Source organism: Phytophthora infestans, genomic scaffold (genome assembly GCF_000142945.1).
Source record: "Phytophthora infestans T30-4 supercont1.3 genomic scaffold, whole genome shotgun sequence".
Lineage (NCBI taxonomy): Eukaryota > Oomycota > Peronosporomycetes > Peronosporales > Peronosporaceae > Phytophthora > Phytophthora infestans.
The window spans coordinates 3,311,166-3,332,813 of NW_003303756.1; the positions used below are offsets into that span (position 1 = coordinate 3,311,166).

A 21,648-nucleotide genomic window follows, 5' to 3' on the forward strand; every position below is an offset into this window, starting at 1 on the left:
GCAATTGCAAATGCTCTTCAGTCTAAGCTGTCGCGCTCGTCTACCGAAATTGAGCGTTCCAGGTACCCATATTCTGGTACATTTCAACTGTTCTTGAATGTCACGACATTTGAGGCTGTCAATTACCAGTAGTACGGCACCTCACTCCAATGCTGCTCCGCTGTGTGCGCCCGTCGTCTACGAGCGCCGCGACCCGCCGCTCCTCGCTGTTCTGGCGCAGCTTTGCATCAGCGTCCACTAACTCACTCGAAGTATGTGTGCGGGAACGCCAGCTGCCACCCTTCGAGCGTCTGCAACTGGCGGAGATCGAACCAGCGGTCAGCAATGCCGCTGCCGACTACACGCGCGACCTGCACGAGCTTGAGAGAAAGCTTCGTGAAGCAGGCAAGAACGTCCAGTTCGGCGATGTGGTGGACCCACTAGAGGTGCAGGGTGACGCACTAGGTCGCATGTGGGGCATTGTGGGCCACCTCATGAGTGTGCGCAACTCGGAAGAGCTGCGTGCCGTGCACGACAAGCTACAGCAGCTGGTGATCAAGACAGTAACCGAGGCTTCTCAGAGCAAGACGCTATATGACGCGTATCTCGCTGTTCGAGAAAGCGACGAATGGAGTGAGCTCGAGCTGGCTCAGCAGCGCATCATTGATCTCAGTCTCCGCAGCGCGACGCTCAGCGGTGTCGGGCTCGAGGGTGAAGAGAAGGAGAAATTCAACAAGCTCAAGCTGCGTGCTGCCGAATTGGTAAGAAGGGGGGTTGGTAGTGGTGGCACGGGTAGTGTATTTGCTGACTTTGCTTGGTCTTGTTGCTGCTTGTAGAGCACCAAGTTCTCATCGAATTTGCTTGACGCTACCAAGGCCTATTCAATCACTATCACTGATACGAACGAGGTGGAGGGTCTGCCCCCTTCGCTGCTGCAAATGTTTGCCCAGAGCGCTCGTGACGAGGGCCACGCGGATGCCTCACCTGAGAGTGGACCGTGGCGTATTACGCTGGACCCGCCATCGTACGTGCAGTTCATGAAGTACTCGGCTAATCGCGCTTTGCGTGAGACACTCTATCGGGCGTACGCGACCCGCGCGAGCGGCGAGTCTTTCGATAATGAAGGCATCATTTTGGAGCTCCTCCAGATCCGCCAGCAGATTGCGAACCTGCTTGGCTTCAAGTCGTACGCTGAGGTGAGCATCTCGAAGAAGATGGCACCAAGCGTGGAAGAAGTTGAAAAAATGCACAGCGACCTTCGTGAAAAGTGCGTTGCTATCGCCCACGAGGAAGTGGAGACCGTGGCAGAGTACGCAAAGCAGCACGGACAGACAGAGCCCCTGGCTCCCTGGGATCTCGGTTTTTGGTACGCTTGTACCTGTGTTTGTAGTACCATATCGCTTATCTGACGGTTGTTCTTTCTATCAGGTCGGAGAAGCTCAAGGCGGAGAAGTATCTGTTCACCGATGAAGAGATCAAGCCATACTTCCCGCTTGAACGCGTATGTATCTATCGATTTTACTTTCTACCAGGATACGAAGAACTAATGTTTGTGCATATTTCAGGTTCTCGATGGTCTGTTCGCCCTCACGTCTCGGTTGTTTGGTGTGACTATCGAGGCTGCAGATGGTCAAACCGAAGTCTGGAACTCCGACGTGCGCTTCTTCAACGTACGCAGCACCGAAGGTGACAAGGAAATGATCGCTCGGTTTTTTTTGGACCCGTACTCGCGTCCGAAGGAGAAGAATGGCGGCGCGTGGATGAACACGTGTGTGGACCGTAGCCGTCTACTTGGTCCCAAGGAGCAGGGCGGCAAGCGCATTCCGGTGGCTTACATCATCTGTGATCAATCGCCGCCCGTGGGCGAGACGCCGAGCCTCATGACGTTCCGTGAGGTGGAGACGCTTTTCCACGAATTCGGCCACGGTCTGCAGCACATGCTGACGCAAATGGAGTACGGCGACGTGGCTGGTATTAACGGCATTGAATGGGACGCTGTCGAGATCCCATCGCAAATGATGGAAAACTTCTGTTATGACAAACGTACGCTAACCGCTTCGTATCAGTAAGTGGGAAAGTTATCTAACTTCGCGTTAATATTCATGCAGACACGATCGCTGCGATCAGTGGGCACTACAAGACTGGTGAGCCGTTGCCTGATGAGCTGTTCGAGAAGCTCAAGGCAGCGCGTAACTACATGGTAGCCACGGGTATGCTGCGTCAGCTGGGCTTCGGCGCACTGGACATGTATCTACACTCGCACTACTCACCAGAGGAGCCACTGTTTGCGGCACAGCGTCGTCTACTGGACGAGTACGCCGTGCTGAGCCCGCTGGAGGAAGACCGCTTCCTGTGCTCGTTCGCTCACATCTTCGCGGGCGGCTACGCTGCAGGTTATTACAGGTATGTCGCTGCAACGTTAGAGGTTAACAGTGCAGTTGTCTTGACGTGATTTCTTAATGTTCGCAGTTATAAATGGGCTGAGATCTTGTCATGCGATGCTTACGGCGCCTTCGAGGAGGCAGCAAAGGAGAGTCCCGAGGCAGCAGCACGCGTTGGTCGAAAGTTCCGTGACACCATCCTGGCGCGTGGTGGCGGCCAGCACCCGGAGCAGGTATTTGAGGCCTTCCGCGGGCGCAAGCCGTCTATGGTGCCGCTGCTCACGCAGTACGGCCTGGCCGAAAACTAAGGAAGATAAACCAGGTAGAGGCAACTTCAACATGAATCCATCATGCATAGACCGAGCATCGAAAATAATTGCAGCGCATCGGGTGACCAACGAGGCTGGATGTTCGCCACGTTAAACGCAGTGAAGGTAGCTTCCCGGCTGCATACAAATTCCAAGTCAATGGACTTGCGCGTTACATGTATTCACCGTTTTGCCGCGAAAAAGAACGCGCAAGGGGCTCAGGTGGCCCATCTCGCCGCTACAACTTCAACACCACACTGAATAAGTTTTTACAGGTCTTTCCACAAAGTGAAATGGGTACTGGAACCATGCATTGAGCCCATTTTTGACGATTTACGGAAATGTGGAGAAAGCCGACATGAGGTTTTCCTGAGGTGGAGCACTATATTTGCTCAGCAGGTAGTTGTGGTACTACAGTGCTCTTCAGCGAGTATCTTCGCGAAGGTACTTGTCAATGACACCGTGACAAGTTGTCATTGCCAAAAGCGAGGTCCGCTCCAGCTTAGCATATTTCTCCGTTGAGCAACGACGTTCCGGTGCTTGATGTCAAAATCCAAATAAATGAGATTTCTTGATAAAATGTCTGTCGCCGCATTGACGTTATAATAAGTGTCCTTTAATCGGATGACATACCGTAAAATGCGACTTGAGTGAGACAATCGTAAAAGCTCTACGTTGTCGACAATCTATGTCGCCGCCCAAAACGTCGACATTATGAAAAGTGATATTTAATACAGTACACGTATCGCTATTTCGTTAAGCAACTTGACAAAGCAATCGATATTTTAAGTATGATTTCAAGTACTTACTGTCAAAACTAGCTAGTGACGCTATTAATAGTTGACGTAGCCTCGATGCGCGTACACTAGGCTTGTGTACGCGCATCGAGGCTTCGGTCTCCAAGGGTTACCCTCCCGGGCGCGTCTCCAAAAATTAAAAGGGTCAACCCTTTGAGACCGAGAGATAAAAGGTACTTCGAAGTAAGGAATACAATGGAAATTAAAAGCCCATTTAATGGGCATTTCGTTTGCGCATGGACAAGTACTGAAAAATTCGTCAGTACGTAAGTTGAAGAGACCAAATTGAAGCCTGCAATATCGAGTTTCGCAGGCAGTCGACCGGAAACGCGCGGCAATCAACCTTTCACTAGCCATCACACGGGTTTCGCTCATTTCCCAAAAAGAACCCTGAGCGTCAAGGGAGAGATTTTTGTCGCCGCTGCGCAATACCAGCACAAGACCAGCGCGCTGGAATACTACAAGTTACTCAACAACGACTGTCACATCAAAACCGCACCCATCTCACTATACACACAACTTCAACACGAGCATGTTGGCCTTCTTATCATCCTCGCTGCCATCCCCCACGGTAGCAGCCAAGTCGTCACGGCCGCAGCACCTCAACTCGTTCGTGGTGCTGACCAAGAAATCGTCGAGCCGCCGCCTCTCGCGTCGCCGTTACAGTATCGCCAGCTCATGCTCCACCGCCAGCAACAGCAGTGACGACGAGTCGGACGGCTCGGATCTCGAGCCTGAGGACTGTTGCGTCCTGTACGAATCGTACGCCGCCGTGACTAAGCGCAACAGCCAACCGGCCTCCATCCGCTGGAGCGATTTACAGCGCGCACAGAACGCGTCCGAGGTCGCGGACCTGCTGGCTGCGCTGCGTCTCAAGCGGCGCCACACGCGCGACGGGAAGGCTCTCGAGCTGACCGCCCTCGAACTCTGCTTCGAGTTCCTCACGGTGGACGAGCTACAGAATGCCGCACAGGTGTGCACGGCCTTCCACGAAGTCGTCAAGGCCTCGGAGATGTTGCTCACGGGCCAATACAGCCGTCAGTGGCGTGCCAAGATGCTGCCGGAGACGTACGTGAAGCTGGCCTACCGCGACCAGCTTGTGCTGTGCACTGCGCGTCGCTCAGACGCGAATTATGAGCTGTCGACGCGCAGCGCCATCACCCACTTGCCCGACGGCAAGTACCGCGTGGTAAACAACTCGATGCTACGCAAGTTTGACAAGGGCGCTGTGGACTCGATCCGCGGCGTGCAGAAGCTGCCCGTGCTGTCCTGTGCACGCGCTCTACAGAGGAACATCTTATACTATGAGGTGAGCCTCAAAGGATGCGGAAGCGTGGGTCTCGCGTCCGTCTCCGACGCGGCGACCCGGAACGCGTTCGGCTTCGGCTCTGGAGAGCATGTGGGCTGGAAGGGCGTGTCCTACGCCTACCACGGCAATGATGGCGACTTCGTCTTTAACGATGGCGCCAAGCCGTACGGAGGCGAGTGGGGCGCCTTCGGTCCCTCGTGGGGCCGAACTACAGCCCTGTTGAACAACCAGAAGGACGACACCCCTACATTCACGGTGGGCTGCGGTCTGGACGCCGACAAGCACCAGATCTTCTTCACTCTAAACGGAGAGATGGTTGGAACTGCGCCCACTGCGGTGCTGCCTGGAGATTACGCTGCTGCTGTGTCGCTCCACGCCTTTGGTGACGAAGCTATGATCAATGCTGGTGCATCTCCGTTCCTCTTTGACATCGAGGGTTTCTGTGCAAGTCCTTAACTCGATCCGCCCAGGATTAAGTTAAGGGCTTGCACAGAGGAGTTCAGAGACCCCCCACGTCGATCATCATGCCGCCGTCAGTCGGCCGCTTGCGTCACTTTCTTCCAACTACATGTGTCCATGTATTCTCATTTATTCTGCTCGCGGCTAGCCGCGTGCATCGGTGGCAGATTCAGAGCCACACAACTCGAAAACTGACCCGAGAAATTAATTCAAAGTATCTCGTGATTGAATGTTCAATATCATCTTTTGCTCTATGCAACTTCAGTAGTTCTCAGTGTTGTGTTGTCTCGCTACTTGTTACCGCAGTCTGTTGAGAAGGAGTGGGATACCTATCAACGCCTGTGTCATCGGTTGCAGCTTTGATCTCCTCTTCCTTCGTATCTTTAGCGGCAGCATTGCTTGGACCAATTTCAGTTGCCGTTGATGACTCACCACCCTCGACAGGCTTCGCAGGCGATTCACTGTCACTGTCAAAACTCAGTTGACGGGTATCACGGGCTACGGGGGACGGCATGGGTGAGCTGAAGCGTAGGAAAACTTTCATTGCCGACGACGACACGAGTGAAGCCCGTGTGTCACCCAGACCTTGTGTCGAGATGCGGCGTGCTGTCCGGTTGATCTTCTTGGAAGCCTCTGCGATGGCGTCGTCAATGAGCCGCATCCATTCAGCCTTGGAGGTCGCACTGTCAGCGAACACGACGAAAGATTTGATCGGGTTTTGGATCTGGAAAGCGTTTTTCAGCAGAACGCCATCGCCAATGTGTGAAATGCGCGTGAGCTTGAGACGCAGCGAGTTGTGCGGACTCCACTTCCCAGTCATGCTCTTGTCAGCGTACAGCAGTTGGTCATTGAAAAGGAAGAAGCGGTAAAGCTGGTTGCGAGATCGACACTTCTTCGTTAAGTCGCCCTCGTGGATGAAAGTGGTCGAGTTTTTGAGGTAAAAGTGAGCGCGATGAATGCGCTGAATAACCGAGTCGAGCTTCTCGGATTTCTGACGAACTTGGATCGTCTCCTTCATGTCGTTCACGAGTAAATGAATGTCGCCCATGGCCTTCCACGGATCGTCGCTAGCAGCAGCAGCTTCGATGGTGCGCACCCACTCGTACTTAGTGTCTTCTGGAATGGCTTTACTGGCTTTGTCGGCCGAGTCTTCCTCGCTGTCTTCTTGGGGTTTACCTTCCAACGAATCCTGCACCTTCCTCAGTAGGCCGCAAAACGCCTGACGTTCCACTGGCATGTTCAAGAACAAACACGTTGAGATGCAGAAGCGCAATAGATCGAGGCACTGCATCCTGGTAGACAGATCCGACTGGCTGTCACACAGAATGGTCGTCGATAAAGTAAGCAAGGAAAACCACACGCGTTCGAAGAGAAGTTTGATCAAATCCGGGCTGATGGGCGTGTCGACGCCGACAAACTGGAAGGTGTTGTATGTGTGCGACTGATCTTTCATCAGCTCTTCGGATTGAGCCACAGCCTTGGCAATACCACCACGGAATTTTTCGTTTTCCAGATCTGCAGCAGACACGCCAGCTTCACGAGTGGCTTTCGGGATCACACGACTACCTTTGATGTGCATTGGGTTATGTGCAATGTCATCGTAAATCTCCTCTAAGAATCGCTTCGGCAGGTCGCTTCCGTTGTCAATGCCTCGGTTGTTTTTGACAAACTGCTCCTTTGACATCTTGTTCTTCTTTACCTGCGGGTTGTGCAAATCGGTATTGAGCATAATGATCGAATACGCGATGATCATTGCCGTATCGGCGGAGGAGAACGCTGTACGAGAGTCGTCCCAGTAACACTGCGCGAAGGCTTCCACCATGCGCTCGATCTTTTGTGCCTCTCCTGGAAGACGGAAGCCTCCGTTTGTTAGAAAATGCCGCAGAGACTCGACGAGGGTCATCCCTTTAAAGGAAATTGCTCGAACGTATGTCAATCGAACTTGAACTTTGTTATCTTCGTCGCCCTCTCCTAGATAATCTCCGATTTCCGTCTCGTCGAAAAAATCGTGGTATATCCGTAAGAACGACGTGATACTTCGAGGTGTGTCCTTGATAAAATTCATAGCTACCAAGTATTCGAGAGCTTTTTTCAAGCTTTTCGACGATGAAATCTCCATCGCACGCTTTAGTAATTGTTGGTTGTGCTTCTGCAGCTCGTTTCGCATGCGAACCGAGATATTGCCTCCAAATTTGCGATTTGTTTGCCGTTTTGGCTCAGCCGGGGAGCCTGGCTGACTTGCTACGTCTCCAGTTGGTAGCATAGTGAACGCATCCCTTAACGGTGAGGCCTCTTCACCCGATTCGTCTTGCTCCCAACCTCCAGTTAGCATCGATAGCATACGAGTACGTCGGTCTCGGCTTATGAGATGTGCGTGGCCACTAGCGTCCATAACGCTACGAGCCATAGCCAAAATGGTATTGATTGCTTGGTTTTGCAGTTCCAAAGCAGAGTCATCCCCCTCGTCTCCATTCGCAAGGTGACCGACGCTTCCCTCTCCTATCGAGCCTAATGTCGAGCACAAATGCTCAAAAATCTTCCACTGTTGAATTCGATCCAGATCAAAGTTGAGAAATATCTCAACGACATTGTGCGGCAGTTGCAGCCAGTTCGTCACCTCGTGCATGATTTCCAGCTGGTGGTTCTTCGTACAGGGTGCGGTGGACCGTAGAATGCGAAGCAGAACATGCTCGAACATCAGTGCTAGCTCCACCTTAAGATACCGGCGATAATGGTTCCACAGTGTCGACACTAGTGTGAGATTCGCTCGAAATACATCCGGTACCCACGTGAGCACGGTGGCGTTTAGTGTTGATAGCACAAACCTTCGAACCACTTGCCCAAACACCCGTTGTTCACGCGCTCGCGTCCCAGCACTAAGGAGGGTCTGATTAAGCGCCCGAAGAGAGCTCACACTGGAGAATTGGTCGCTTTCCGTAGCCGTCTCACTCAGACTCACCAACTTGCGGTTAACAGCTTTGCTGAACGTCACCACCAGTTGAAGCGCATTTTTCTCGGCCTAGTCGGTATCACAGATATCAACATCACGAGCTCACTTGCGAAGTATTGAATAGGGAACCTACTTCGGAATTGTCGAAAAGGTTCATCGCCGCTGAGATGTCGTGGCAAAACGAGGGCGACTGCATTGACAAATGACTCTACGAAACCGAAACAAAGGTTAGCTAGGATGTCGGGGCAGTATTGACACCTGCAACACTTTACCTTGAACACGCCCAGCATTGTATCGGTCATGGTTGCAATTTCAGCGCCAGTACTTATGTCGTCAATGAGATCCACAACTAGCCCGTGTGCAAGTGCACTCGACGATTGATCGATCTCCTTTGACGCTTTCTTCTTGACGACAGTGGAGTTCTTGTGGATCAAAGCAGCTTCGTAAGCGTACATGATCTTTGAGATCAGTTCGTCTTCGATAGACTTGGTGAGTGAGCCGTCAAAGTCTCCAATGAAGGTTAAGGCCTTTAGTATTACGTGAAGCACAGAGGGGTCAAAGGCGTCTGCGTACTTTCGAATAACCTGCACAAGATAAACACATGATCCGACTGAGTATACCAGGACAAAAACACAGTTCACTTTTGACACGCGATACCTTTTGGAAGAACTTGAGCGCAGACTCAAAGCGACATTTGACCCCCTGCTGACAGATCGAAGTGACGGCGTCGACCACTACGTCAAGTTGGCAAAGTTCAGATCCGGGACTGTCGAATACACCTTCCTCAAGGCAATGGGTCAGTCCTTCAACGGCAGCTTCAGCAGTATTCCCTTGGCGGGTGTAACATGCTAGTAGCAATGGATACATGTAATACTCCATCGTCTCGTTCCAGCTAACTTGTTTTGCTTGATACACAGTAATTAACACAAAAAGGTTAGCGACAAGACTTTGTGAGTACACTATACAATTCACCCTACGTTTTAATGGTGAGCCGGGTGAAGCAGCGGCTGACGGCGAGTTGGGGGCACAAATCAGCTCCTGTTCCCTCACTTCTGTCGCTTTTAGAGCAAACGCAGACCTGAGGTGTCTCAACTTGCGGGGTGCAGACGGAGTCAAGGGTGGTGACCGAGCTCGCTCGAGTACTTGTGGCGAAGTGACAGAGGCAAACAGCCACCTTTTGTGCAGATCATTAATACTGACCACCTGAGTGGATTGGGAGAGACTTTTAAAACCCCGTCGAACAAGTGATGCATGAAGTAGATGTGTACCTTCTTCTTATAGGCTAGGAAAACTTCTGTGCCACCAGAATTCGAGTTGAGATCAGCAACATGCCCAAATGGAGATTTGTCCACTTTCATGTACCTGAAGACAAACATGATTCCAATTACTTACAGCAATCAGCAGCCACCGTGTTGCTATGCTTACCCGTATGGAAGAGTTTCATTTTTCCTAGGAAACATCACAGCTAAATCGACAATCGCAGAAGTGGAAGAGCGTTTAAAGCAGAGGTAGATCTTCTCCCCTTGTGTTCCCTATTAAAGCGTAGTATAAGTTTCTGGAATTTGAACAAAAACCATCGACTGCCTTACCGTGTTAATATTCGCTGGAACGCCACGCCTCCGAACCACCTCGTAATTCGTAGGGACGAACTCGCCACGTTCAGGAAAAATAGCAATGATCTCGCTAATGGGAGCCTTCCCCGAGGACTGATCTTTGCTTTGACAGAGATAGATAGCGGACCCTCTCCCCCCTTTATTCAGATCTGCTCGCTGGCCACTAGGAGATCGTTCCAACTGCTCAATTCAGTGCGCGTGTTAGTGCTAAAGTGTATTTATCGCAGCTGCAGAGCGTACCTTAGTGAACCCCTCTGGAACGGAATCTCCTCTAAAATTCACCGTAATATCCGTGATGGGACCTTCATTTCCGTCTATGATCTTCCAACGTGGCATTTCACCTGCCGGTATACTGGAAAAGCAGTTGTAAGCTTCAGTAAGCCAAAGAATGACGTGCAACTTTAAATAATGTTACCTGTCGTAGCTCGGGCGTCGATTCAGCTTTGGTCTACTTAGCGTCCTCGGAGCGTTCTTTGGTGGGGAGAAAGCTTTCCAGTTTACAGCTTCGGTATTCTCCCCATAGCCGTCTGTAGTCTCACTTTTAAGCTCCTGACGGTGAGCGATGCTCTTTGCAGCAGTCACTTGGTCCCTTTTGGATAAAGTCTCTTGGCAGATTTCTCGGATACACGCCAGGTCTTCATCGTCCCCGGCTGTTTCGTCCAAGATGGAATTGATTCCACTGCGTAGTGCCGCTTCATGAAGCATTTCAACAGGTGGCTCAATGATCATTCCTACACCATCACTCCCCTCTCCGACGTCTCCCGTTTCGACGTCTTGAGGCGCATTGTTTGCAGAAGCCGCCTCCATCTCCACAATACCCGATGCCTGCTGACTTTCGCTCAACACGTCGGCCATGATGCTTGGTCGATCGATCGATCACCTCTACTTAGTTCCTGATCACTGAAAACTCATTCAACCCCCTACAGTTGCTAAATATACGAGCCACCACTCCGTCTCGTTGGCGTCATCGCATTCCGTTTCGCAGTTTGAGCTGTCTGCATTTTTTTTAATATAATTGTTCTTAAAAAAAGCTCGAGAATGATGGTCATTGAAGTTTTTATCGTACTAGAGCGTTTTTAGTAAAAGCAGCCAACGATGGAGGGAGGTGGCCCTTCCATCATTGGTATTAACGCTGAGAGTCGAGCCCGCGAGTTGCGGCGGCGTGTGGGTAATCGCCGTCGCGCTGGTGCCGATGTCTTGAGCTCCCCGCTGCCAGCGCTTACGCTGAGTCTCCCACAACTCGTTTACGCAAAGCATGAAGCGCACGAGATCCGAATGGACCTGATCGACGCACAATCACAGCACAATTCGGTATTGAAATATTGCGATCAACAGTTTGTTATCGAGAGCAACGTCCGGTAAGCTACAAGGATATTTACTGTCGTGGCCACATTCCCACTTGTAATAATTATTTTTTTCTTCTCATAAGACAATTGCGTAAAGGAATTGGAGAAACTCAGTTGCAGATTCGACAGAAGACTGAAGAGCTCGATGAACTCCAACGGCGTGTACTGAGATTATCCAAGGCGTTGCATGATTCGTCAGATGAAAAAACGTTTGCTAAAACGAAACTTGGCAGCCAAGAGGAGATCAGAAAGCACCAACTTCATACCAAGTCGTGTCGACATTGTGGACGACAGTATCTCCCTGGAATTGCCAAAAGCCACGAGGATAACTGTACCAGGGTGTCACTTCTAGATCTACAGCCAATGAATCAAATCGCAGACAGTTTGGAGCTCCAAAGTCAGAATTCCCTTTCGCTTCCGACGATTAAAAAGACACCAGATGCACCGGTGGCTACGAGGTTTGTATCACAACCACCACGCAACCTTCGCCTTAACTTAAAGGAAATTACGCATAATGCGCTAGCGATAGTGTGGGACCCACCGATTTTTACCGGATCGAATGCCATTCTTGACTACGAATTGAGCTACGCTGTTGTCCACTCCAAGACGAAGCAGCAGAGACAATTTGACCCTCAACCGCCTTTGCGGCTGTCGCAGTGGTGTTTGGTGAATCCGATTCCTGGAGATAATTATCGATTGATCAACCTATCAGCGGATCAGGAGTATGGCGAGTTTGCACTTTGTGTAATTACAGTCGCCGGCAAGAGCGAACCAAGCAACAAAGTAGAAATCATACGAACACAACCTGCCATCCCTCCATCAATTCCGTTGTTTCTATGCGTGGGGGTAGTTAGTGCGACAAGTATCACACTCACATGGGTGGAGCCTCTTGATGATGGTGGCAGGTCCGTTCAGGACTACGAAGTCATTTTCTCCGAAGCAATAATCAATTTAGACAACGTGGACGACAGAGGAAAAGCCTGGCTTAATGTATCCGAAATCGAGTACAGACCTCGTCGAATACGGACAAACTCGACGAGAACTTCACTGACGATTACGAACTTATTGAGTGGGGGAGAGCACCTTAACTTCCAAGTTCGAGCTGTGAACAGCGAAGGTATACAGGGTGACTATTGCGAGCCTATCAAGTCCATCTTCACAATAGGTAAGGCATGTTACTTGCACTCTCTGCTTCGCATAATCTCAATTATGTTTTTTGCATTAGCTCCGGGTAACGAGTTCAAGCTTCTCGATGAGCTGCAAGCGGCTGTAAATTCCCGTTCACGTACCGTGGATTCGCAGTTTTTGAGTGGGTTTATGCAGCGATATGAACGGCATCACTACATCCAACAGGTGTCTCGGTTTATTCTATCCATGCACCCAGAGCTGGAGACAAAGGTAAGCGACATAGTCAATCGAACAGAGACTAGCAAGCAAGAAAACGAAGAAGCGAACGATCAAGACCAGCAACCTCAAGCCATTCAACAAGCTACTGGTCAAAAACAGTTTGACGATCTCACAGATGAGGAAAAAGTGTGCGAACGTCGACGGCAATTTCATTTTCGAGTTGCTGCGATTCGAAATGATCTCAAGAAAGCCGATTACAATGTCCAGTGGTGCAAGGATCGTCAGATTGATCTAGTGGCGCTGATACGATCTGCCGAGTCGCGAATTCTCGAGAAACAAGCTGAGTTGGAGCGTGCTAGGATGTTCAAGGGGCCTCAAATGGACTCCGATGTCTTTGAAAATGGATTGCAGCGATTCTTTACAAAGGAGTTGATTGTTGCACTGGAGGATGAAGTCGAGATTGACCAACTGTATATTTTAGATACAAAATCTGAAATCGTTCTAGTGGAAAACTACCTGCGTGCTGACATTAAGCGTCGTGACACGTTGCTCAAGAGGTTAAAAGACAGACAGGAAGCTCTGGGGGTATTCGAAAGCAGCCCCAGAAACACAGCGGAGAGTACGAGAACTGCAGCTACGTTAGCGAAACTACGTGGTGGTCTGCTGTACCGAGCTTTTGCTGCTTTTGTCTCCAACAGGAAAGAGGCTCACGAAATACGAAGAAAAATTTGCACCGCGATCAACCGCCTCGTCAACCATCGGCTCAGGAGTGCAGTCCAGCAATGGAGAGACGTCGCAAAGTATTTGACGCGTACAAGTGCTGGGGTTGGCGAGATATTTGGCATTGGCAGTATTGGCTTACTGAACGCTGCTCTTGGTCGTGATGATCTCATGATTGAAACCCAAAAACTGCTTCACGAGCTTCGATCAACTGGAACTTCTTTGCAAGACATTCGTTGGACGACTGAGCAACAGCTGGCATCCAAAACCGAGAAACCTCTGGCGGAGTGTAATGCTGATCTGGAACAGGCTCGGGAACAAAACAAGAAATACTTCTACTTCCTATTGGAAGGTGACGCTAAGGGGAATTTGCAGGACTATGAAAGCGCTCTTCGCTTGTACAATTTCGTCCTTGGCAATGATCTCTGGATGCAGCAGATGACGGAGGCCCAGCGAGTCCAACTGCAGCTTAAGATCGGAGAAGCTACGTTTCGCCTTGAGAACCACGAGCAGGCATTGACGATATTTAACCGAGCTTCAATTATGGCAAACCGGGCAGGGCTTTGCTACGAAGAGGGGTCTGCACTGCTCCGCATAGCGGATATACAACGTTTACTACGATCGCTTCGAATTAGTATCGAAAACTATGAGCGTGCTTTGCTACTGTTTGAAGCTGTGAGGAATACTCAGGGCGAATTGTCATGCTATCGTGGGCTGCAGCACGTGTACGAACGACTTGAAGATCGAGAAATGGCTGAAATTAACAGACATCACGCTGATGATATTGAATTTGTGCTGGCAAAAAAACTCTCATCCGCCAGTCAGAAGATGAACAAGCTCCAGCAACGATTAGTGGGGGCAGGGGCTGAACCCTCTTGCCAAATTATTCTTGAACGAGTTGGTCCCATTGTTCCTAGGCTGAGGAGGGAGCGCATTCAACGCAAACTCGATATTCGCGAGGAAACGAAACTCATATCGAGTTTAGAGATCTTACTATCGGAGAAGAAAGCGTTGCTAGCGAAAGGAGAAGACGATCTGAAACGAGCACTTGCTAGCGACTCGACTCAGGTTGATTCGACAGTCATCAGTGGCTCGAACGCTCGCTACGACGTTGAAGATTTCAAGAAGAAATTGGCGAAACTATTGGGTGGTGTGAGAGCTGGTCAGGAACAAGTCAACAAAGACATTGCCAATGCTAAAATCCGAATCAGTAACGCTGAGGATGAGATCAAAAGCCTGGAAGAGGAATTGGCAGTCGAGACGGGGCCACTCATGCGCAAAGTTTTATCCAGAGAAAAACTGCGGTGTTTCCGCTTCAATGCCACAAACGAAGCTCTGAAAAACGTCGTGGGAACGGCAAGTCACGGCATCACCACGTGCGTCGCGTCTGCGGGGGTGAATGGGTTACTGTTTGACTTCCTGTCTGGCGCTTGTCTAGCACAAGCAGTAGGCGACCCAGAGAAAAATCATCTCGGTGAACCTACAGGTCATCAAGCTCAAATACTTTGCGTGTACTACATTGGCCACCGGATCTACACCGGGTCTGCAGATGCCTCGTTGGGTGTTTGGGATGTCAAGAATGAATCGATCGGTGGGTTTTCCTGCTCTTTGACTCGAATGCTCATGGACTTTGACGCCGCCGTGGTCAGTGTGGTAGCTGATACACAGTGGTTTGCCTGTGGATGCTCGGACTGCGATGTGTTCGTATTCGACGCTGAGTCGTTGGCAACAATCGCTCACATCATTTCCGCCCACGATCGCACGGTGACTACTCTGTCCATACAGAGTGCCAAGTCGGCACTGACAACAGGAGCTGGCGATAACAAGATCAAAGTGTGGGAACTTGGCAAGGCTTCGCAATTCACAGCACGGCGTAATGTAAAATTACTATGCTGTCTCGAAGCAGATCGTCGTGGCGACGAGTATTTCAACGGACATCTCGCTCCTGTCTCTTGTGTGCGACGAGTAGCGAATGAAATCGTTAGTGGCGATACCTCCGGCAGGATAGTTATCTGGAATCTGGACTCGGACAATAAATTACTTCGGATCTGCGATGTCCATTGCGATGTGGCAGTAACATGCCTTCAGTTTGATGCCACACGCATCATAAGTGGAGCGAGTAATGGACAGATCTGTGTCATCGACTTTGCCACGGGACATCTCATCCAAACGATGTATGGTCACCAAGACGGCATACTTGATCTTCAGTGCGATCGTACCCGGTTGATCAGCATGTCCGCCGATGGCAAGGTGCGATTGTGGTTCTGGCAAACTCGAGATGGTGTTGGAGCCGACAGAAAGAAGTACCATATCGTGGGAGCTGGAGAAACGCTACGTTCGCTGTCTCTGATGTACCGTACGAGCGTCCAAAAGCTACTTCAGTGGAACTCAATTCCCGACTCCACGAAGATTTACCTGGGACAGAAGCTCATAGTGGAAGTCGACACAAACGTCAGCGCCTCGGATGAGCTCAAGACTCTGGATCTCTCGAGTTCGGTGCAATTTGGCAAATTGTCGTACGAAAACCTCGACTTTGTTGCTTCCAACCAAACGAAAAGCAAAGACGTCGAGGCACAGTGGGCTGCTCAGCGTCTTGCACTGCTCGCAAAGGAATATTTCCCCTCGTTGGACGACAAAGAAGCCAATGATGATAAAGAGAAGGCAGTTGAGGTAGCGGACGAAGAGGGAGAATCCGACTCGGAAGACATGGCCTTGGACGAGAACGACGATGCTGATGAAGCAACTATAGAAGAGTAGGTGTGAGTCAAGCAGAGTACATTGACTCCGACAACGCAGTACAGCAAAATTAAGTGCTGGTTCAAAGAATGCAGAGGTGGAGTACAACACGAGAATGGCGAAAAGAATGTTCAGAAGCTTCACTCACACCGAGTTTTCTCGAGTCTCCACACCCCATGCAGCCTTGTCCTCGAGATACATGTTGCAGCTTCGGAAAGCTGCACGTGCATTGTCGCCTGCGAAGAATTCCCACGCCGAGTAGAACCAAAAGGCGACGCACTTGCGATAGTCATTAGGTTGGCTCGACTTCTTCATCTGGAGGATAGTGCGCCACTCCTCGATCACGAACGTTGAGAGCGTGTCCTCGAATCGAGATAGACGCAGTGGGTTGCGCACCGTGTACAAGGTGGTCCAGTACTTGTTGTAGCCTTCCAGCTGCTTCAGACCTTCCAAGAACTCGGGAGCTCTAAACTCCTCAATCGAGTAATCAAGCAGAAATGCGAACTTGTCACTGTACTTGGCTTCCTCCTCATAAAACTTTTTCCACGTCTACAATAATAAAAGGTCAGCTTAAAGAAAAAAATCCGAATAAAATAAAATATTCACATACCACCGAAAAAAACTGCAGTGCATCGTTCGGGTCGTTCATCTTGGAGCGGTGCAAGCTGTGCGCATGACGCAGCTTGACGTTTTTCTTGCGTTCCCAGTGCCACTCCTCCACAGGCGGGAAAAGCGACATTGGGACCATCACGGACCCGTTGCCACAGATCGCGACGTAGAATGAGATGACGTCCTCGATTCCCGTCTGTTTCTCGGCCGCCCTGTCCCCATCTTCCTCTTCCCCAGCGTTTTCGTTCGGATTGGGCTTAACGAAATCCAATTTTGTGACAAAGTACATGTACTTGGTGGGGAAGGGCTTCTGGCCGAAGAACTCGCGCAGCTGCTCCCGCAACGTCGTCATGTCCTTCACGTACAGATTTTTTACTTCCTCCGTCGTGTAGAAGCCATCTGCACAGCAACAGTGGCACAGATAATTAATAACCCATACATATTTGAGCTGAAATGAACTCCTGCGACGTACTGTTGTCGGGAGACGCCAACTCGTGTGTAGCACTCGGATCCACCATCGCTGGGTAGCTAAATCCATCTGCACAATACAAATAAGTCACGCTGTCGAACAAGTGCGGCAATAGCTACCGTAGAAATCCAAGGGTTGGAGACTCACTGACACCTTCGCGAAGCACGTCCTTGTGGGTGACGCGCAGCGCGCTCTTAAGATCATCGTAGTTGGTATTGCTGCTGCAGAACTTGTTGTAGCCCACCCAATATTGCGCGTAGGTCTCGTTGAAAACCAGGTGACCCCGCTGGATGGTACTGGCGCACACGAGGCGCGACGGGTCTGTGGCACGTAGACGGTCAATGTTTTTCTTCCAGTCGCGGATCTGACCCGTCTTGACGCCGTATTTCTGCGCTGTGGCGGAGATGAGACCTGTGCGGTCGGCCTCCTCGATGATCTCGAGCTTCTTGCCCACCGTCAGAGCTCGGTCAGCTTTACCGCGCGCCATGCTCAACTCGAAGTTGCGAAGTTTCCTGGTCAAAAAGAGAGGAGAGTAACTTTCTCTTTACTGGCCTCCCCACGGTACTCTCCGCCGTTCAGCGCATTTTCGCGCCTACCCGTTTTCATCCAATCAAACTATGTATTTTGCTTTTCAGCCAATCACTGCAGTATTGTGTGGCAGACACATTTTTAATTTGTCGTATTTAATGAGACCAGTACGGTACTGTTTTCTATATAACGGTACCTGCACTATCGCTGTATGTACAAGGCGACACGGTGGACATCTCTGCACCGCGGCGCCGATACCAGCATTATTATCAGTGGACGGCCGACGCGGAAGATGAGTCGACCCACCTCCACTCGGCGGGAAATCGCGCCATTACACGTGCCATGGCTGCAGCACGAGCAATTTCCTGCTACCAAGCAGGCCTGCAGCTCCCGCGACGGACTCGTCGTGGGCAGCAAGAACTCGCTCATTAAGGTTGTCCAGGAGCTCAAGGTGTGTATATCTCGGACTGTTATGCCTTCTGTATTGTCGCAATGCTGAAATATTGTGGTAGTATTGGTGTTTGGACTGTGGAGACTAAGTTGAAATCATGAATGTTGCAGCGAGGACGCGCAAATATGGATAAGCAATTGGCACAGCTGGACACTCAGTTGCTAGCCATCACGAATTATCTGGACGGCAAGAGCTCCAATATGCTCCCGCCTCACTTGATTATGTACGTGGAGGAAACGTCCGACGTTATGGCGCCGCTTGCTGGTGACGGTAGAAGACATGGTGTCGCTGGCAACGGGGCTGCTGTTGCAGGAAAGTTCAGTGGAATTTCCAAAAGTGAATCGGAGCCACCAACACCTGCGCTAGTGGAAGAAGATATTAACTTGGGTCAGTGGTGTTTTGCTAAGGCATGCTGAGTTGTTATGAAGGCTTACGCTGTGCGGGGTTCATGCAGATACACCGTGCACGACGACTGGGCTATGGAAGTATTTGTATGCGTATTCGTTCTTTAAGACGATCACACCGGATGACATGGAGCAGGCCTTATTGCTCGAGGGTAAGGTTAGAGCTGGCTTTGCTAGTTTATTTCATTCATCTGACTTTAGGTCTTGTAGATCCAAACGCATTTTCTGACGATTTAGAATCTAGCGAAGGCAGGAGAGAAGTATTAGCGGGTCTCGATTTCGATCGACTTCAGGATATTACGAGCTTGAACAAGTCTGACCCGCAAGATCTCGACGATTTTTTCAAGGAGGTAAGTTGAATGCTTTTATGCTGAGTTACGTCATTGTTTAACGACAAGATTCATGTTGGTGCGGATAGAGACTTGTGGCGTCGCTGTGCTCGGTAGATTTGCCCCCATCGCTGAAAGAAGGAGAAGAAGCATCTTGCTGTCAGCCTGACGATGAAGACAAACACTCCAATGGTACAAGTAAAAAGGAAGCCAGCATGGAGATGGACTCTTTATTGCACCCGGATGATATCAAATCGTGGAAACCCAAAGGACTTACTCGCGTTCTTCGCGATATCGGATTGGTTGAGGGTGATGACAAGGAAGTTGCTCAGATCAGCTTGTCTAGTACAAAGGACGATGAAGTTTCGCAGGAGATTCGCTCACTGCAGCGTCAACTTCGAGTCTGCATTGAGCAGACGAATGAGTCCAAGCGAAAGTTCCGCAAAATCATGGACGAGTAAGGATGGCGATGAGGCGTGAAAGTAACGTTAAGATACTCACTCACCTGTGTCTGTTGTTTCTTTTTGATTTCAGAACAAAGCCGTGGCTTTCCCAGCAAAAAGAGGACGACGATGCCACCATAAAGAAATATTTCACTATGTGGCAAACGAAAAAGGTAAACAGAATCGATTGGTACACTCGGCGGGCGTGTCTAACGCTACATTGACGTGACAGGAGCTTGCAAGGAAAAAGAAGCTCCGAGATAAAAAGCTGCAGCGACGCCAAGGTGCGCTGAATCATTTCTAAATACCGAAGATGTTTTCATTAACTGACTTTTTGCCATGTATTTTTCGCTTGCAGCTTTACGCCTTGGCGGCGGTGGCAGCGGCAAACCTTTAGCCCATGACATTGACGTCAAGCAACGATAGACCACGGTGTCGTGACCCACTCGCACTTCAACCGGGGCGCGCACCAGATATTTATTGGCACGGTCGGACTCAGTCAATGTTAAACAAGAGATTATTGCTGGCTCCACTCGACAAGGCATCATCAAGCAGTGTTTGGTGTACTGAAGTAGTTGTTTGTATTGATTCATTAAGGCGTGTTACTTGCCGAGTGGCGGGAAGTCGTCCTCGATAAACCCACTGCCGTTGCCCACTGCGCGAGTATTGGCATGCGGCGGCACCCAGTTTCCCTGCCGCGCCGACGGTCGGCCTTGGGGTGAAGGGTACCCGTACCCACCACGGCCCATTACCATGGACGGAGACGGGTTCAACTGTTGTTGGAATTGCTGTTGCGGGAGGTACTGCTGGTGCGGGGACCTCTGGTACTGGTTGGTGTCTACTCTATTGTTGTAATCGGGACCGCCAACCTGATAGCGGCCGCGTCCCGATCCCATGGGCATTGGCGGAGGTGGAGGTGGAGCACCGCCAGTCTGTTGATATCCATAGGATCGATCAAACTGCTGGGATTGATACTCGTATCGTCCCACGCCACCGAAGCGGTTGCCGTAGTGTGGCGACTCGCCTCCACTGCCGCTTCCACTCGACGCTCCGCCGCTAGAGCGAGGACGGAAGGCGTCGTGGTTACGCGTAAAATCCGGGTCGTTCAGCTCCTGTTCACGGTTGCGCCACAAGACTTTGCTTTCTTTCCAGCTCGCAGCATTCAGAGCACTTGGTTGGGACGGTCGGGGGTATTCGTTACTGTCATTGCTGCTTGGTTGCTCATTGGGAGAGCGAGAATGAAACCCACCTGGGTTTCCAGAGGATGGAGAAGCTCCTCGACCACGACCAAACCCCCTGCTACCATCCGGTCCTACAGCTTGTCGACTCCCATGTCTGGGCCCATTGTTAACACCACTTCCACTTCCTTCGTGCGCCGATGAAGTCGTTGATGACGGTGAGAAAGTAGAAACTGATTCTACCACGGCGTTTCCATTGTCTTCTCCAAAAATTCTTGCTCGTGCCTCAGCGTACGCGCGCTCACGGTCCTGTAAAGTTGGTGTGGCTTTGTCGGCGCCGTTACCCCGTCCACCGTTGGCACCGGGTCTGGGTGCGCTACGCTTTCGCATCATAATCTTCGGTGCAGACGCTGGCGTCACAGTCGGCGTCTGTCGATCCGGCGACAGGTCGATCAGCAGCACACGGGGCACAGCCGACTGCGCGGTTTTAAACAGCGTCACTACCCGTGCCGAACTGTTCTCGTACGGATTGTAATCCGCAGTCTGATGCTCCAATCCGCAGCGCTGCGCCAAGCGATGGATAATGAGCCGATGGTACGACGACAACGGAGGGAAGTTGAGGTGCGGCTCCCTCGGGTTCTTGAGGAAGCGTACGATCTGGTCCTCGAATTTGAGCAGCGTCATCCTTTCGCGTGCATTCTCTAGTCCTGCGACAAGCACAGGGTCCAATGGTCCATGAGCACTGGCAGTGGCAGTTCCAACCGGTGCGCTACCATCAAACTGCTGTTGTGGATAGTTGCCACCGTCGTCGGTAGCTGGAGGTGGCTGCAGAATCCGAAGGCCCTGCATGGCGCGTGTTGCACCGTCCACGTCGCTTTGAGTCTGAGGCCTCGCTGCAATAGATATTGACCCGGGAGCTCGGGCGTTGGATGCGCCGTCGGCCGCGGTCTCCCAGTCGTCGTGGTCGTCTTGACGCGCTGGCGTCGACGTGGCCGTTGCCGGCGCAGTCGTGCGGATCATCGGCTCCGCGAGTGTCTCCACACGGTAGCGAAGAAGTCAAGCAGTACGGAAGGAGCAGGTAAGGGGGAGAGGACACGCCTAGACGTGCGTGGCGACTCAGGTAGGCTCGGTCCGTGTCCCAAGGGGGAAAATGAGCTCCTGGTTGGTGGGACTCAGGAACCTGTCATAACGCATCGTATAAGCGTTTAGACAGGATTTGACAGAAACTGGTACTTTCATGCGTGTCAAAAGTGACTTGAATTCCAACCAACGGCACGTTTACTATCTGACAT

At 51.0% G+C, this 21,648-nt stretch overlaps 8 protein-coding genes across 8 annotated transcripts; 4 read left to right on the top strand and 4 right to left on the bottom strand.

The window, feature by feature from the left end:
* Window positions 1-149: 149 nt before the first annotated feature.
* On the top strand, window positions 150-2,668 carry PITG_02711 (oligopeptidase A, putative; the record flags this gene model as incomplete). The annotated part of the gene is made up of 6 exons (XM_002907564.1): window positions 150-740; window positions 816-1,345; window positions 1,408-1,480; window positions 1,545-2,022; window positions 2,088-2,382; window positions 2,449-2,668. 6 exons carry the CDS (start codon window positions 150-152, stop codon window positions 2,666-2,668), a joined length of 2,187 nt encoding a protein of 728 aa, XP_002907610.1.
* Window positions 2,669-3,855: 1,187 nt separating this feature from the next.
* Window positions 3,856-5,350, top strand: PITG_02712 (uncharacterized protein; the record flags this gene model as incomplete). Its single annotated transcript, XM_002907565.1, has 1 exon — window positions 3,856-5,350. One exon carries the CDS (start codon window positions 3,998-4,000, stop codon window positions 5,228-5,230), a length of 1,233 nt encoding a protein of 410 aa, XP_002907611.1.
* A 381-nt stretch (window positions 5,351-5,731) lies between these two features.
* On the bottom strand, window positions 5,732-9,541 carry PITG_02713 (brefeldin A-inhibited guanine nucleotide-exchange protein, putative; the record flags this gene model as incomplete). Its single annotated transcript, XM_002907566.1, has 6 exons — window positions 5,732-5,754; window positions 5,813-8,252; window positions 8,456-8,767; window positions 8,841-9,075; window positions 9,196-9,317; window positions 9,452-9,541. The coding sequence occupies 6 exons, from the start codon at window positions 9,539-9,541 to the stop codon at window positions 5,732-5,734; spliced, it is 3,222 nt and encodes a 1,073-aa protein (XP_002907612.1).
* Window positions 9,542-9,604: 63 nt separating this feature from the next.
* On the bottom strand, window positions 9,605-10,501 carry PITG_02714 (uncharacterized protein; the record flags this gene model as incomplete). The annotated part of the gene is made up of 4 exons (XM_002907567.1): window positions 9,605-9,715; window positions 9,773-9,976; window positions 10,037-10,148; window positions 10,212-10,501. The coding sequence occupies 4 exons, from the start codon at window positions 10,499-10,501 to the stop codon at window positions 9,605-9,607; spliced, it is 717 nt and encodes a 238-aa protein (XP_002907613.1).
* Window positions 10,502-10,891: 390 nt separating this feature from the next.
* Window positions 10,892-15,883, top strand: PITG_02715 (uncharacterized protein; the record flags this gene model as incomplete). Its single annotated transcript, XM_002907568.1, has 6 exons — window positions 10,892-11,154; window positions 11,226-11,524; window positions 11,582-12,307; window positions 12,368-12,540; window positions 12,610-15,785; window positions 15,871-15,883. 6 exons carry the CDS (start codon window positions 10,892-10,894, stop codon window positions 15,881-15,883), a joined length of 4,650 nt encoding a protein of 1,549 aa, XP_002907614.1.
* On the bottom strand, window positions 15,651-17,556 carry PITG_02716 (uncharacterized protein; the record flags this gene model as incomplete). The annotated part of the gene is made up of 4 exons (XM_002907569.1): window positions 15,651-16,494; window positions 16,556-16,953; window positions 17,027-17,092; window positions 17,171-17,556. The coding sequence occupies 4 exons, from the start codon at window positions 17,508-17,510 to the stop codon at window positions 16,090-16,092; spliced, it is 1,209 nt and encodes a 402-aa protein (XP_002907615.1).
* Window positions 17,557-17,843: 287 nt separating this feature from the next.
* Window positions 17,844-18,765, top strand: PITG_02717 (uncharacterized protein; the record flags this gene model as incomplete). The annotated part of the gene is made up of 4 exons (XM_002907570.1): window positions 17,844-18,002; window positions 18,113-18,389; window positions 18,457-18,558; window positions 18,674-18,765. The coding sequence occupies 4 exons, from the start codon at window positions 17,844-17,846 to the stop codon at window positions 18,763-18,765; spliced, it is 630 nt and encodes a 209-aa protein (XP_002907616.1).
* A 1,015-nt stretch (window positions 18,766-19,780) lies between these two features.
* PITG_02718 (uncharacterized protein) lies at window positions 19,781-21,428 on the bottom strand (the record flags this gene model as incomplete). The annotated part of the gene is made up of 3 exons (XM_002907571.1): window positions 19,781-20,378; window positions 20,424-20,513; window positions 20,574-21,428. The coding sequence occupies 3 exons, from the start codon at window positions 21,374-21,376 to the stop codon at window positions 19,781-19,783; spliced, it is 1,491 nt and encodes a 496-aa protein (XP_002907617.1).
* Window positions 21,429-21,648: the final 220 nt, after the last annotated feature.